The sequence below is a fragment of the Oryzias melastigma genome, linkage group LG19, assembly GCF_002922805.2.
Source record: "Oryzias melastigma strain HK-1 linkage group LG19, ASM292280v2, whole genome shotgun sequence".
Classification (NCBI taxonomy): Eukaryota; Metazoa; Chordata; class Actinopteri; order Beloniformes; family Adrianichthyidae; genus Oryzias; species Oryzias melastigma.
This window is the reverse complement of record NC_050530.1, coordinates 12,702,360-12,718,637: the sequence shown is the minus strand read 5'-3', so window position 1 is coordinate 12,718,637 and position 16,278 is coordinate 12,702,360. Positions and strand designations below refer to the sequence as shown.

The window sequence follows — 16,278 nt, the reverse complement described above, 5'->3', positions numbered from 1 at the left end:
CTGAATGCAGATCCTGTGAGAGCTGTCATTTCATGATGGAATACACCGGAGTTTGTTGAATATTAAATCCTCTGCTTTGTTCTCAAGCTAAGTGATGAAGTGTTATTTTTTACTGACACTTCTGGCACACTTCAGCGTGAGAAAACCCTACAGAGATAGAAGGTTCTGTGAACAGAGTCCCTAAAGAGGACGACAGAAGGCCTTACTTGTTGCCGTAGTCTATCTTTGAGGTGACCTTCTGTTTAAGTTCGGTGAGTTCATCCTGCGGGAGCGTGCCAGACAGGATTTGGGACCGCCATTCGATGAGGTCATAGATCATGTCACGGACGCAGTTGAACATCTCACGCTTGTCCCCCTGTCACACAAAAAATTGTGTAAGTGAAACACACAAAGCAATAACAGCCTCCATGTCTCCGATGGAAAACAAATAATAAAAATGAAGTCTGCTTGAATGGTTACGTTTTTGTACTTACCATCATGTGTGTCAATGTATTTTTATGTACAAAGTTGTGGAATAAAACATAATCCAGAATTCAAATAAACAGAAAAATAAATCATTTGAAGAAAATAATCCAGCTAAAAATTCTATTTCAGCTTTTTTCTATGACTGAGAAACCCACATACCACATAGAGGTCCCTCCAAATTGTAGCCCATTCCCGCAGGGTTGTGGTAACCTCCTGGACCAGGGGCAACTCAGTGGGAATGACCGTCTCCTTTTGCCTGCAGTGACAGTGAATACATCTGAAACAGTGATTTTGTGTCCTTTGTGCCCCCACCTCTCCACAGACTGAGAATTACCTTTAAACCTTTTTATAGGAAAAAATGTTGAATATATCTGTTTTAAAATTTGTGTTCAAAGAATTATAAAATCAATTTAATAGTTTTGGATAACAACGAACATTATTAGCTGATGTGGTAACTTGCTCCATCAAAAGTAACATTATAAAGGCTTTAAAAAAAGGTATTTCAGTTATTGAACCCCCCAAAAAATCCACATTTGTGGGATTTTGACCTATACAGGGCTCAGAAATGATCCCTTACTTCAGAATGTGATTACAGTTCAAGGACTTAAAAGTTGAGAGTTTAGCTCTGTCATGTGAAAGTTAAATCAAAGGAGACAGAGATCAAAACAGAACAGAGCCACAAGTTGTGCTGCGACAAACACATGTCACATTACATCAAGCGGGGACTTCTCGGCCGAGACAACCTCAGAGCGAGCACACCACTTCCATTCCAACTAGATTCCCAACCAGTCAGTGAGTATCTCACAAATGCTTCTATTTATCACTGTATTTAACAATCAGTGATAAAACAAAACTTTTGAAAAATGTAAATGCAAATAAGTTCTCAAATATTTGCCAAAACTGTTAACAGTAAAATTACTGACCCACTTCCTTCGACTGTGGCATCCTTCAAGTGTATGTAGCAGGCTGGAAATATGCCCTGAAAGAGGGAAAAAATACAAAAATATTATATTTTTGGTAAAACAATAGGAAACTATATTTATTTGAAATAAATGTTTTTTTTATGTTCATCACCTTTTTTGACTTTCTTCTCAGTAGGTGTCCTCTGTACCACTCTAAAGGACAAAGGAAAGCTTACTTTTTACTGTTAAATGTAAGTCAATCATTTGAGTTCATCAGTTTTTGGAATTTGACAAAACCCCATTACAAGAATCAGAACCCATTTTTTTGTCTTTACTCCTTAATACAGATGTTTTAAAACTACCATCTGTAGACTGTCAGTTGCAGCCATGCATGGCATCAGGAAACCCATTCTCACCTTCATACGTCTCTAGTATGTGCACCGTGTCTCCGATCTGTAGTGACAGCTCCTCCTCTCCGCGGGCATAGTAGTTATAGATTGCTTAAAAAAATGACAGAGGACAATATAAGAGATGGAGATATTGCAGGAGGAGGAAAAAGGCAATAAAGTGTCTGGCTCCCTCGTGGCGCTAATTGTGCATCACCGCGATGTCTAGTAGCAGAAACGTTAACACATACAGAAGAAGTCCAACCTCACACAGCGCTGTGCTACAATGCACACACACACACACACATTACTGCCTTCTGAAGAGGAATCAATATTGATGGATAACGCCAAAACAGTAAGGATGACAGTGATAAACATATTTGCTTAGAACAAGGCAGAACAGACAGGATGATAAAATACCACCATGGTTCTGATTTGCTTGGATATTCTAAGGGGAAAAGTGTGTGCAAGGGTTTTTTTTTAGTTTCTAGTGAACACATCTTTTTTATATATAAAAACACATGATATTAGGGGTGGGGATCGATTATAAGATTCAACGATAATGATCTAAAAAGGATTCTGATTCATTATGGGAATTTAAAGAATTGAAAATCATAACAAATCGGTGTGATTTATTGTAAAAGTATAAAACAGAACTGAAATAAGAAGCACATTTTTTCAGTCAGACATTTTTTAAGAGTACATGATCATTGGCACTGACTTTACTTAAACCTTAATGTTTGGAAGCATTTCGATCTTTTCAATGTAAACGATCAAAAGGTTTTGAACAAAATCAGTCATGTCATGTGTAAGTTGTGCTGTTCCAAAATTAAATATTTAGGGAACATAATAAATGTGAAATCATATTGCACTCATCCACGCCGTATCTGTTTAGTAGCTAACTAGGAACTTTTGGTTTGATTTGAGTTAAATGGCATCCTGGTAAAGTTAATCCATTGATAAAAGAAAGTTGCACATATTGCGTTTTTTAAAGTTGTTGATTTCAGTGGGAGAAAAAAATTATTAAAAAATAATGATACATAATAAATAATAACAAATAATTTTTTATTGACAAATTTAATGTTCTTAATAAAAGGTAAACAATTATATTGGCTTTATTTACGAGCGCACTTTGGTTGAGAAAAGGAAGTAATGTTGGTTTAGTGTGTTGTGGTGAAAAAAAACTTTTTTTTTTTAAATACCACAGACTTAGGATATATTGTTATTTGCTTCATAATCAAATAGTTGTCTCATGAATCGTAATCAAATAATGAAGTCCCTTAAGATTTCCGACCCTAACACACATATGCAACAAATATTTCTAGGTTCAGCTAAAAAACTATTTTAAATTCAATTAAATAAACTATAAAATATGTAGTACAATAAAAAAAACATTGCTTTCAAATCCGCTGACGGTGCTTTCACACTGTTTACCCTAAAACACCCAAGTGAAACTTATTTAAGGAAACTATTACCAAAATAAGGTTTGTGAGTGATTAGCTAAATAAAATGTGTTTTTTACATTTATTTTTCTACATTCCATTAAAATGTTTAATGTTTCCTGATCCCACAAAGTGTGTTATTGTGATATTGTTCTTGTTTTTTAATCCATTGCCCATTTGTCAATATTGCATGCCAATACTACTGAACTCCAAAAGGAAAATACTTTTTTATATACATTAAATGATTGGCACAATAAATGTTTGGCCAAAACTAATCATCTGATAAAGAGGACAAAGAATCAAAGAAAAATCAAAGTAATCTTTAATCAATATAAATAAAGGGGGTTCATCTGATCAGTAAAAAGCATAAATGGCTCAATTAAATTTATCAAATACTTCAAGCTGCCATAAGATTGTTTTAGCACGTGTGTAAACATTTATCACAATTTATGTCTTTTTTTGCGATACCCAAAAATATCGCGATGACGATAAATTTGCAATTTATTGTGCAGGCCTAAAGAAAAGTTACATCTTTAAAAAAAATGTTTATCCAAAAATGCCACACACCCAAATTAATGGTTTTACAGACCTTTCAAAAATGTACTAAATATGGTTTTCTAATTAATAAATGTTAGTTCAGCCAAATTATTTCATTTTTTAAAAATAAATCCCCATTTCTCATTGGTAATATAGGTTCTAAGAAAAAAAACTATAAACCATTCTACTTGTAATATTGCTATAAAAAATGTTTAAAGAACTTTTATAATCAAATAAAAAACATGAAACTGATTTTATTGTTGAAAGCGTGAAATACTATGCGACACTTATTCTATCTAACAACTGTTCCTTAGCTGTCTAACTGTTACGTGCATATTCAAGCCTGCAATCCATTGTTCGATTCCCGAACAGTCCAATGAGTCCAGCGGATTCACCAGAACGTGAGCCAAAGCCTGACAATAGAACAAATACTCCAGGAAATGAATATAGTTTGTCCATCAGAAGTCAGCTGGGATTAATCTGTGTGGAGGCTTCAGAGAGTATTCTAGTCACAGTACAGTACAGTGCATCCAATAAAAGTATTGTTATGAGGAGGCAAAAATGACTATAAAGCCACCAACTGCATGTCTTTGTTAGGAACTGGGCTGTGGGTCCGGTTGATATGCTATCCAAAAAGCATGTGATGAAAGAAAACAAACCAGTTGTAATAGAAGCATAAAGCCTGATATTTTACCACGATATGAAAAACCGCCCATGTCGTCACTGCCAATGAGACACTCTAAAATCAAATTAATGGGAACTCCGGGAACCGTGGATATCCTCACTGGGGAAAAATGATCAAAATGAGCGCAAACGACACCCGGGGCTGATGCGGACTAAATGACGCCCATCAAACACAACCCCTGGCATGCCAGGCAATGATTGCGCAGTTTAACACAAGCACCCAAAGTGATTCCAGTCACGTGGAGACTAAATGACAGCCCTGATTACTCATAAACTTGTATTTGCATATCCAAGTAAACTGATGTCAATTAGGGTGCAGCGAGGGAGAGAAAATCCATCAGAGGAAGAAGACGAAGAGCATGAGGAAGTGGCCCATACTCTTGCTCAAGTGCAGAATGGCAAATGATTTTCTAGAAACAGGATAAATAGAAGCATCATTTGGCAGGAGCTCATTATAATACATAACCTCTCGCACAAGGGCGTAAAAGCTCAGAGAACATCATCATCATAGGAAAGGAGCGAGGAATCAGATTACAGACCTATCAACTTAGCCAACATGCCTCCAAGCCCTCTCTACAATTATAAGCAGCCCCATCTACACATTGGTCTGATTGTAATTCCACACTGTGCGTTTGCTAATGACCCGCACTAATCCACGCACAGTGTAACATATCATTACGCTCGGATGATAATACAGTATGGTGATGAAAGTGGGATGGAAATAAGAAATGCAAAGAAAAGACTCCCAAGAAACAGAGCAGGCCTTCCCAAGCTTTATTATATGCAGTCCACAGGGATTTGTTGGGAAACTCATTGACAACAAGATGCTAAAGAAGGAAAAGACAAGTAGAAGAAGAGGCAAAACTCTCACTATGATTCTTCTTAATCGACTTTAGTAAAGGAGTCAATGCTGACATCTAACTTTCGGCATGGTATAATTCAAGTTCAATAGTATGTTTTAAAGGCAATCTTTTTGAAATTCATTGTCTTGCCACATCTTTAAAAGGATCAAGAATTTCATGCAAAATTGAACAACTTATTCTATGGAAGCCAAAAAAAGACTACCGTACTTTTTTTCCTTCCTGTCTTCTCATGATAAAGACAATCACATCATAACAAGAAAACTAATTTCTTTCGTCTTCATAACAAAATAATGAAGAATATACTGTAGCATCCTAGGGTTGATAAAATTGATTAATCGATTTGAATCGACTTTAGCTTAACAGATCGATAATCGATTCATAGAAATATAGATCAATTTAGCACATAAAGCTAAAGTCTGCTAGCTAGATGCTAACGTTTAATGGATTTCCCATAGGGCAGCTAATGCTAACGTACATTGTTGACTAAATTAAAATCTTTATTTACACAGGCATTAATTTTCTAAATTCTTCTAAGGAATATTTTTAAAGTAACCACTTGTGGTCTAAAGCACAGATTTTTGCTCCTACTTTCTTCTACTTCTGGAATATAGTGTAATGCTATAGCGGGATCGCCACCTAGCGGCCAAACTGAAACGTCTTCCATGAGAGGCAGAACAATGTTTACAATGTTAATGGTCTGAACATTTTTGTTAGAACTTCTCCTTTTGAGAAACCATGCAACACTGTATGCTATTAACAATCTCATTATTTCACTAATACATTTTACAGTATGTAAACTGTATCAGATTAATATAAATATATGCAAAACATATAGTCGTTTATTAATGTAATCCTAAAAAAAAATGTGTATAAATGTGCAAACTCAAATTTGATTTGAATTGAGTGGATCGAAAGAATTAAAAAAAATAGTAATAGTATTGATCCAGGTTCTTGTAAATCGAATTGAATTGTTTCTGGAAATTATCATCGATACCCAGTCCTATAGCATCCTTCTCTTGAGCCTTTCCGGCACAGGACCCAGGGCCAACTTAACACCTCTGCGTGGTGCATTCACTGAGCTCCAGACATTCGCAGAACCCAAACAGCTATGCATCCCAACTCAGTCCACTACAATACTTTTTTCATTTTTCTACAACCCACAGCAAAATAAAGCAGATGGTCTAAGAAATTGTCAAACACCAAAAAAAACCAGATCAATTTAATTGTGGTCTAACTCAAGCAAAGGTTGTGCTGATGCTGTCGGTTATAAACAACGTCCAAATCAGTCATTGTCCTTTGAGGAGAAGGTTGCCCCGGCTGCGGTTCAGCGATCCTACGTTGTTGTCAATTTCATTAGTGAGCAGATGAGGAGATCAGACATCTACATCACATATGTCAAAGTCAAGCCCGGGGCCGGAAATTTAAGGTGTGTTTTGGATTTTGGCCCCCTGTGCGATTGAGTTTGACACCTCTGATCTACATGGTTATGGAACGTGTGAGGTACAGAATGGAAAGACTGCATGTTACTCAAGACTTTGGCTTCATGATAGCGACAGAATCTCGAGAATACAGACAAAAATTCAGTAAGCCATGTTAGGCTTCCGTATTATTCAATCGACCTTAGACCAAAATTTATGACTGGTCTCAAGTGTCTCCATGCAAATATTGCAAACATGTGCAAGAGACATGACACAGTTTCATTTTAAACTGAAGCCATACAGTAAGGGATCATTAGAGACATATTCATGAATGAACCTCCCTCTCAAGGGCCATTGCAGAGCCTTAATTCATGTTTTTATTCAGCATAGACTAGAATTCTGTAATAGTCTCATCTTTGGCTTTCCTGAGCAACGTGTTCAAAAACTTTAACCAATTCACAATTTAGCTGCTCACCTTCTAACGGAACCTAAGAGAGACTTCGTATTTCCTTTGAATTGAGGTTTTTGTGCTTGCTTCCAGTAAGCTTCAGGATTAATTTTAGGATTCTTGGTCCTATTAAAACAAAGCCAAGCTAGATTTCAAATTTAATACAAGCGGTTGAACTTACTCTAAAATGTATGTATTCTCACATGAACACTGTTTTAAAACTGTTAGATCTCAAACTTTTATTCAACTGCAATATTCTCTTTTACTACATCCTGGTTTAAGTACTTGTCTGGGACAAATGTGAGCTGAGTGAGGTCTTGCTGCAGGTGCTGAAACTTTGTTTTTACAATTAGCTCTGCTCCTGGTGAAACAGAACTGAGCTCTGCCGCAGAGATGTCAGGCTTTCTTACAAGATCCACCACATTAAGTTAAAACGACTGAGGGAAGATTGTCTTGGGGGCATGGCCAAGCCAGCCATATCCAGCACGTCTCACAGTATGCCAGAGGATATAAAGTAACTCCTCTGCTGGACTCTCTTACTGACTTATGATAAAGAAACATTTATTCTAAAACACCAAAGCAAACATAAAAAAAACTCTCAATGTATTAAGTCATACATGGCCATAAAAAGCTTCTCTGCAATGCCAATTAAGCAGTAGTAGTAAAACATTTTATTAGTAAGCCATGTGGAGGTAGAAGCATAGTTGTAGCCTGTAATTTTAGAGATGGTCATTACTTGAAATCAAAGGAAGTTGATTAACATAATGAAAAAGCAGACAAAATTAATAACATGCAATTAAATGAATGAATAACGTAGTTGATTGTTTTTCCATGTAGTAGTCCAAAAGGCCAATATATAAAAAAGAGGTGTATATTGTGACAAAAACACAAAATGAACAACCCTTGTGCTCTCTTATGGGGCCCAGATGACCCGACCCTTACACTGATGTGTGATCCCTCTCATGACAAAGGTGGACAGGATTTTATGTCTGCCACAGACACCAGTGAAGATAAAAAATACTTGGGGAAAAAAACGATGTCAGCGTGCTGTCTTGTGAGGTCCAGATGACCCCACTTTTAATGTAAACATGCCTAGGATAGCACAAGGGTTACATAAATGAAGCAAGTAGTCAATTTTTTAATGTCGATGTCCAGAAGGTCAATTTAGACAGTTGTTTCTATCTGTGTGGTGCTGCAATGGACTAGTGTGCTCTCCAGGGTGTACGGCGCCACTGCCCAACAGTAGCTGGATAGGCTCCAGCAACCCTGTGACCCCAAACAGGAATGAGCAGAAATGGATGAAGGACAAATTAATTGTTCTAATTTAGACAGAAATTGTGAATCTGTTCCCTGGGTTCCTGAAAATAAACAGCATAAATCATCCATTTTGTTTGCCCAGTTATGTGCTACAAACTTTTAGGCCTATATATACATTAAAAGTTAGCATTTAACTAAAGTTAAAACGACCACTAAGCTGAGGTAAGAGTGGGCAAAGTTGTATTCTACCAGAGCAGGAGTTCTGCTAACAACAACGAGGAAATGTTACTAAAGATAGCCATATGTCAACAATAGTTGGAGGATTTCCAGTAGGTTATAAGGAAATGACCGTGCATTCTAAAACAACAGGAAGATTAATGAAAATGTAAGAGTGGAAAGAACCGACAAAGAGAAGAACAGAGCATAGTGAAACTTTTCTTTTTTAAAACAGCTCCACACTGAGGTGGATTATTATAAAGCTGGAAGATAGACGTGAGGTAAATCGTGAAACAAGTGGCAAAAGCTAATTGCTGCCAGATCTAGATGCAAAAGCTTGTAATATCTTTTGGCACAGCTTCCTGTCATTACCCAGCTCCAGCAGAGACCTCAGGATACAAAATAAAGCAGGTTGATAACTCAGCTGAAATTGCTTTTGTGAGGCGGGCTTACATACACTTAATTGAAAATCATCGTCAAAATACAAAAGGAAAAAAGAGTTCACTACAAAGCATTCTGTGTGGTGAATTCTTCACACAGTCAGATTTACCAATGATGATACAAGAGTACAATATATAGACATATTGGGCAAATGTCATCCATACGTCTAAAGTGAAGCCTAGAGGTCTTATTATCAGTCGTATTAAATGGAATTTATTTCACCAAACTCAATAACTTTTCAACCATTGCAAAATAAAGTGAATTTAATTACTAATTTGAGCTCCAACAATATCAAAACATTTGGTTTCAAAATAAAATCCTCCTCCTCCACACACAGTTGTCATGAATTAAAACCATTATAACTTATTGGCATCAGGCTGTAAAAAAATCTTCTTTCTGGTGTAGGTTTGACTTCTTAACATGGAAATAATTGGAAATATGTTCTCACTTGAAACCAACTTGCAGTGCTCACTAAAGGAACTGAAACATTCAGTACTACAGGATTGGCTTCAAATTCAGGAACAGAACGTGGGAACGTGATATGTCAAGATGCTTGGTATTTTAAAAAAAAATTACTTTTTGATCCCTTTCTATTGCCTTTATTAATTAAAACAAATATGTTTAAAATCTCAATCAATATCTACAATCTACTCTAATTTTGTTGAGATAAATGTGAAAGAAACAAAGTTGTACTTTATTTGACTGCAATTACCACACAAAAGAATAAAATAGCACTACATAGCAACATCAATTATTGTATGCACTGCATTTAAATCTTTGACATGACAGCTGATGTGGGCATAATAGAATTTGCATTTTTACAAAAGCTAGTAATTATATTCGCTAGTTTATTTTAAAAACCTTTCAGTTGCTCTCTGCAAATAGCGTAGTTAAAACATTAACCTCCGTGGGATAAAGCCTGCTGTGCAAACATAGCAAAAACAATGCACCAGAAAATGCATATGTGCTCTTTACATCCAGCTTTATAAAGCAATTCTTTATCGTCTTTTCCTTTAAAATAGCTGTCTAGAACAAAAATATGACTTCACTATCAGACAGAAAAAACTGCTAAACCCAACATTTTGCCAGTACATTAACAAAGAATTCATTTCAATATTACAATCATTCTTGCAGTAATTTATAAAACATACACAGCCACAGGCGTTTTAGTATTTAATTGTGCTAATACATAAAACCATTTATTTCTATTTTAATCCACTTTGCGACTCAAGCCAGTCCCAGAAAGAAACAGAACCAACAGATTACTTGACGCAATATAACATTCTGGTCTTCATCAAAGTTTAATCAAAAAAAGCATTTCATAAACCATTGGTTGCCAGCTTTTTTTTGCACCACAGACTGGTTTAATTTCAAACGGTGTTCTCAATGTTTCAATATTATGGAGCCTGACTGATAAACATAGCTTAAAATTATACAACTGATACGACATTTTGCAGATTCTAAAAATAGGAAACTTTTTGCAACTTTATTAGCAGCATCCTTGTAACATTAAAGAATCAGCATATTATACCAAACTGGCTTATTCTGTGAGAACAACCTGCCAATTACAATCAACCAATCAATTACAAGTAATTTGTGTGTAATATCTAGGACAAAGGCAAGCATGGGTGACTCTAAAAACTGAAATGGTGGAGATATTTTTGTAGTATTTCAAAGTACAACAGTTTAGAATCAAATAATAGATAGAACAGAAATACTACTAAGTTGCGTATTCTTTATGAGTAGTCAGGTTCCAACTGACCCATAAACTAGTCCACAGTCCAGAGGCTGAGGACCAATGGTGTAATCACGGTAAATCAATCTGAAATGAAACTACTCCAAATTAGAATTGTTCTACATTTTAAAAAAAAACATGTGGTTACTTCACTGCTCAAATGCAAAACTGAACGTTTCCTGATTCCAAAGAAAAGGAAGCAAAGCTCTGGACCATAGAAATAAATGTCAGAGCTACTCTAACTTGCATGTGTATTAGAGATGCAACAATCAATCTTATGGATTTTCCAGACAGTTTCAGTGACAGTATCAATTTCAATATGAGTGAACACTTTTGAAAAGTTTATGTAGGAAAAAGATTTGTTTTTTTCTCTCTGTCCTCAAAGAAAAACAGACTGACAATATGTTTCGTAGTCAAGGCCAATCTGCTCCACATTTATGTCACGCAGTTCAACTCATGTAGACACAAAAGAAGTTTTCTAAAATTGTAATAGCTTCCATCTACAACACAAGTTTGGGAATTTGTGTTGTTGTCTGTTTCACCTTTACTTCATCCTGAAAACTGAGAAAACACAACAAAAACCAAAAGTAACCAAGTACAGGCAAAAAAACCCAGAAGACTGTAAGTAATAGAAGTAGATTGTATACATTTTTAATCAAAATTTACAAAGTTTGGAGTTTTGACGTTCTTTAATTTGCAACTTTATTTTGATATTGGTGTTGATATTCTGTTAAATTACAAAGTTGCAATATTTACAACACAATAGTAATTTTTTGGAACACATGAAAACATATATCAAACTTCACAAGCCGAATTACCAAATAGCTATCAATTATTAGGAAAAGTTAATCTTGTTATCCTGAGTCAGTGAGAAAAAAATAAATAAACAGACCCAAAAAAAAAAAAACCTCACCCAACTGGAAAATACAACCTACAAGTCCATATGTGCTCCAGTGAACATTTTGTAAACCACTGAAGCTAAGAATACATCTTTATAGCCTTTTCCAAGACCTATTGTGAAACATAAGGTGGACATGTGTGACGATCTTTTACCTGACCACCACTCTGAACAACATTTAATAGCGGATTGCAAAAGGAAACTTTTTTTTTTTTTCAGATTTCAGTTCCATCAGTGACAACTTAATCTGAATCCCCCAAGGCTGGTTACAGCATAGATCTGCCACTCCATGAAAACGCTCTGGAGACTTCTAACTGAAAGGTTTTGGCTTTGTCAAGTATTTAGACCAACACGGACACACGAAAGGGCATTTAATTAAATATCAGTTGAGCTAAAAGTCAGTCTGTTGCTGCATGCAGCAGTTGCAAACCCATCTGCAACCACAACCAATGACAGAAGTTAGAAATGGAATTGGAAATTATATAAACCTAGTAACCCCCATAATGTTGTACCCTGTTCTTTATGTTTGGATTTTTACATAAAATCATACTAATTATCTGATACTATTTGATGACAATTATTTGTGAAAAAGCATGGCATAAGACTATCTGCACTAAACTTCCAAACACCTCTCCATTTAACAGCAGTAATTAACATTTCAAGATCCCTGAACACAGAAATCCAGCAAACAGCCAGCTTGTCTTTAAGTGTCTTTTAAAATTACTTGATCAATTGAGAATTTTTATCTTATATTTGTTAATTTAGAAGACAAAAAGTAAAGAGTGATGTAATCGACCAGCTCTTTAACAAAACTTTAGCTTTACAGTAACTTATCTAATGGATTTTAGAGGGTTTCACCACACAGTAGACGTGCTACAATCAAATTCAGGTGGTGGACAAATGTAAATATATAAAGATGAGCACAAGTTTCCATGGGGATCCACTCATGTGGTGAGAAAGACCAAATGAAGAGTCACTATCCTTTTATTTAGTTTCCATTTCTTACTTTAGAAATGCATCCAAACCCGTCTGTGACCTCCTTCTACTTTGCATAAAGAAACAGCCATTATGGTTGCAATTTTTAAAGAAAAAAAATAGTCAACAACAACTTTAAAAAACTGTTATTGTGTCCATGTGTTTCCAACTCTATTTATTGTACGTATAATTAGACAGAGTTACATAAATCTTCGTTTGTGCGCATATCTCTGTTTTCATTCTATAATACTGGACTTATTCTTTTACAAAGGTTACAATGTTGAGAGTTTAAGAAAGTGTGAAAATGTTCATGTCTTTCTGAGAAAAGTGTATTAAGTGTGTAGTGAGGGGTTTTACAGTGTTAAAACATATATAATAGTTTGTAGTTTGTAGTGGGTTATTTTTAGATAATTACTTCCATAATAAACAACAGACCACTGTAGTGCTATAAAGTTTTGGATCAGTCTTTATTGCACACTTGTGTTCTAAAACATTTAATGCATTGATTGTGAAAAATACAAAAAATATCCATCCATCCATCCATTTTCCTGACCGCTTTGTCCCTTTTGGGGTCGCGGGGTGCCGGAGCCTAACCCGGCTACTGAAGGGCGAAGGCGGGGTACACCCTGGACAGGTCATCAGTCTGTCGCAGGGCCTCAATCACACACACATTCACACCTAGGGGCAATTTAGAGTCACCAATCAACCTATGAAGCATGTTTTTGGACGGTGGGAGGAAGCCGGAGTCTCCGGTGAAAACCCATGCATGCACGGGGAGAACATGCAAACTCCACACAGAAAGGTCCCAAATCCCCTAGCAGGGATTCGAACCGGGGCATTCTCAATGTGAGGCAAGAGCGCTAACCACTGCGCCACCGTGCAGCCCACAAAAAATATCATGTTTGCTATATTTTTTTCTAAATATTACCAATATTTTAAGGCAAAACAAAATTATTTAAATATGATTTTAAAAAAGGATGTTATTGTCGTGTATATTTTGATGCAATTGCAAATAGTGGATAACATAATTTCACTTTATGATCAAATTGCTGAAATTATTTACAGTGACGGGGAAAAAAAAGTAAGATATCTGTTCTCATCCCAACAACTAGTCAATTAATAATTAGTAATAAAAGGACAATGTTGGTGTTGCTGACAAACGATATGGTTTATCACTTTATTTGACATTTCCTCATCATATTCTTTATGTAAATAATATTTTTATTCTTATATTTTATTCTACAGAGTTTTTAGACTTTTTACATATTTTATCTTTTATTCACTTGTCTGGAGAGCCACTGTTTTTTCTCTGTAACACAAGTCCTTGTGCAACAATGACATTAAAGATCATTCTGATTCTGATTCTGATTTACTGGCAGCTCAGAAAAGTATAGTTCTGAAAATTGTCCCCATTTTCACTAAAGATGCTCCTAAATATGAAATTCAACAAGCCGAGTCTGAATTATGTAACAACACATGTCTACATCAGTGACCTTTGATTCACATAGACGAGTTACACACCACTAACCATCTGTCAAGCAGCACAGCAGGGCTCATCTCAGATAATAGCCCGAGCTGCCTGTACCAGAATCGATGCAGAGGCTACTGGAGAACACCCGTCGTTGTGGCCCAGTGAGAGGGGGGCAACCAGCATATGTTTCACCGTTTTCACATTCAGTGGCAATTATCAGGCTAAAGGAGAAATGGGGCCCCATGTATTCTTCATATAACATACAAATCAGTTTTTTTTTTATATATTTTACTATAGTTGATAAAAGAAAACCAGTTGTTTAAAAGCAGAAATTGAGTTTCTACAGTTCACAGGGAAAACCTGAGGTTAAGCTGTTAACAACTAGTTTCTTCTCACTGTTCAGCCCAACACCCCCCAAGATGCCTGCAGCTCTTTAACAAGAGTCTTACCTTTGTCTTAGTGCTGAGCCAAGACAGAATAGTGTGGATCCACTTAGCTATGCACTGATTAAATAGGCCAGTTATCATTTGTCTTAGCCAACATCTCACAGCAAGCCATTGGGAGCTGTACTATTAGAACTGCCTCACCAAGCAGCGCGGCTCATAGTTAATATATAATTCCCTCTCAGAATGAATAATAACAAAGTCACAGTGACCTCCGAAGAGATAAAGACAAAAGACAAAGTTTTCTAAGGGACTGAAGAACAGAATCAAATGTATAATATCAAAATGAAGATTAAAAGCTTAGTATATTTCAATATGTTAAGTTTGTTAGATACAAATAAAAATGTGTTCATGCTTAAACTAGATATAATTCAAATGAATCATATGCCTTTTTTCAGATTTAATCAGATGGAATTTGTCTCTGCAAGTTCGAGTACAGATCTGCACAGATTTCATATTTCAGATTCCACTACAAGATACTATGTCATTACAGCTGGTAAAGTATGCTTGTAGGGCCAATCACTTGTACTGTGCCATTTTATAGTAAACTCTTAAACAGTTTCACATCTTTTTAGTCCAGTTTGCCTCTAACTTTAACCGAAGAAGCTCCAAGAAAACTGTACAAAAAATGATGAACAAGGTTTGCCTGCATCTATGTTGCAATGGCTGCTGGAAAGAGAAAATAACTGTTTACACATCTGTAGGACAGCACTAACCGCAACGATGTTTTAAACAGGAAGAGGGTCAAGTGGAGGACATACTGCAGACGGCATGCAAAGAAATCATAAATCATAAATGTGAAATGAATGGTGCGAGCTTAGCAATTACACTCAGGGTGATACAATTCTCACAAGTAGCACTTCATGCAGATCTTAGGATCAACACCGCATTTATGCTGGGAACCACATCTGAAGTAGGATGTATGTTCTGAAACACAGCCCTCTATATAGTCTATGAGCAATTTAGAAACACCCCGTAAAAACCACAGACACATGAAAACTTTCATACCCATGTTCGCGCGAGCTTTGCACTCAATTGCTTTATAACCACAGAAGTGAAATCATCTCCACTTGTGTCAAATTTGCCCCCATTTTTAGCTCTATGCACAAGCGCAGAGGGCGGCTATGAGTAGCTTACTTCTGAAAATCAAATGTGTGGTTATTAGGGCTGAATGGCTCTTTAGGTATAACTATATGAAAAGAATAATAAGTCTTGTTGTAAAAGATGTTTTTTTCATTCCTTGGTTTGACTCAACATGCAATTTGAAATCACACTCAACAACGACAACAAATAGACAAACGAATCATTTAGTTAGATTTCACAATGTGTCCAAATTTATCAATCACTTCATTTATATAGCGCTTTTCATCAACATGCTATCAAACACAAGGTAGTTTAAACAATAAAAAGTCATTAGACACATTAGCTTAAAAACAACAACAACAACAAAAAAGACAAAAAAGGAAGGAAACTCAGTGGCTAAATTTGAGGAGGCATCTCATAGATTAAAAGATATGTCAGAATTCCTTCCCTACTCACTATTTAGTGGACGATACAACATGTTCTCCATTTTGTATTGCTGTCCGAATCTACAATTCCAAAATCAATATTTTTGTAGTCTTAGTGAAAAATCAGCGTGCATCAATGCTCACAATATTAGCAAATACAGACCACAATGCATTGCGGTCAAACAATTT

General features: G+C 35.9%; 1 protein-coding gene across 1 annotated transcript in view; it reads right to left on the bottom strand.

The window, feature by feature from the left end:
• Positions 1 to 16,278, bottom strand: part of dock1 (dedicator of cytokinesis 1) — a gene marked incomplete in the record, with an annotated part of 178,335 nt that overhangs the window by 153,987 nt on the left and 8,070 nt on the right. Inside the window, 5 exon segments of the mRNA XM_036217180.1 lie at positions 207 to 355; positions 625 to 721; positions 1,389 to 1,444; positions 1,540 to 1,580; positions 1,784 to 1,867. Coding sequence (XP_036073073.1) covers positions 207 to 355; positions 625 to 721; positions 1,389 to 1,444; positions 1,540 to 1,580; positions 1,784 to 1,867 — 427 coding nt within the window.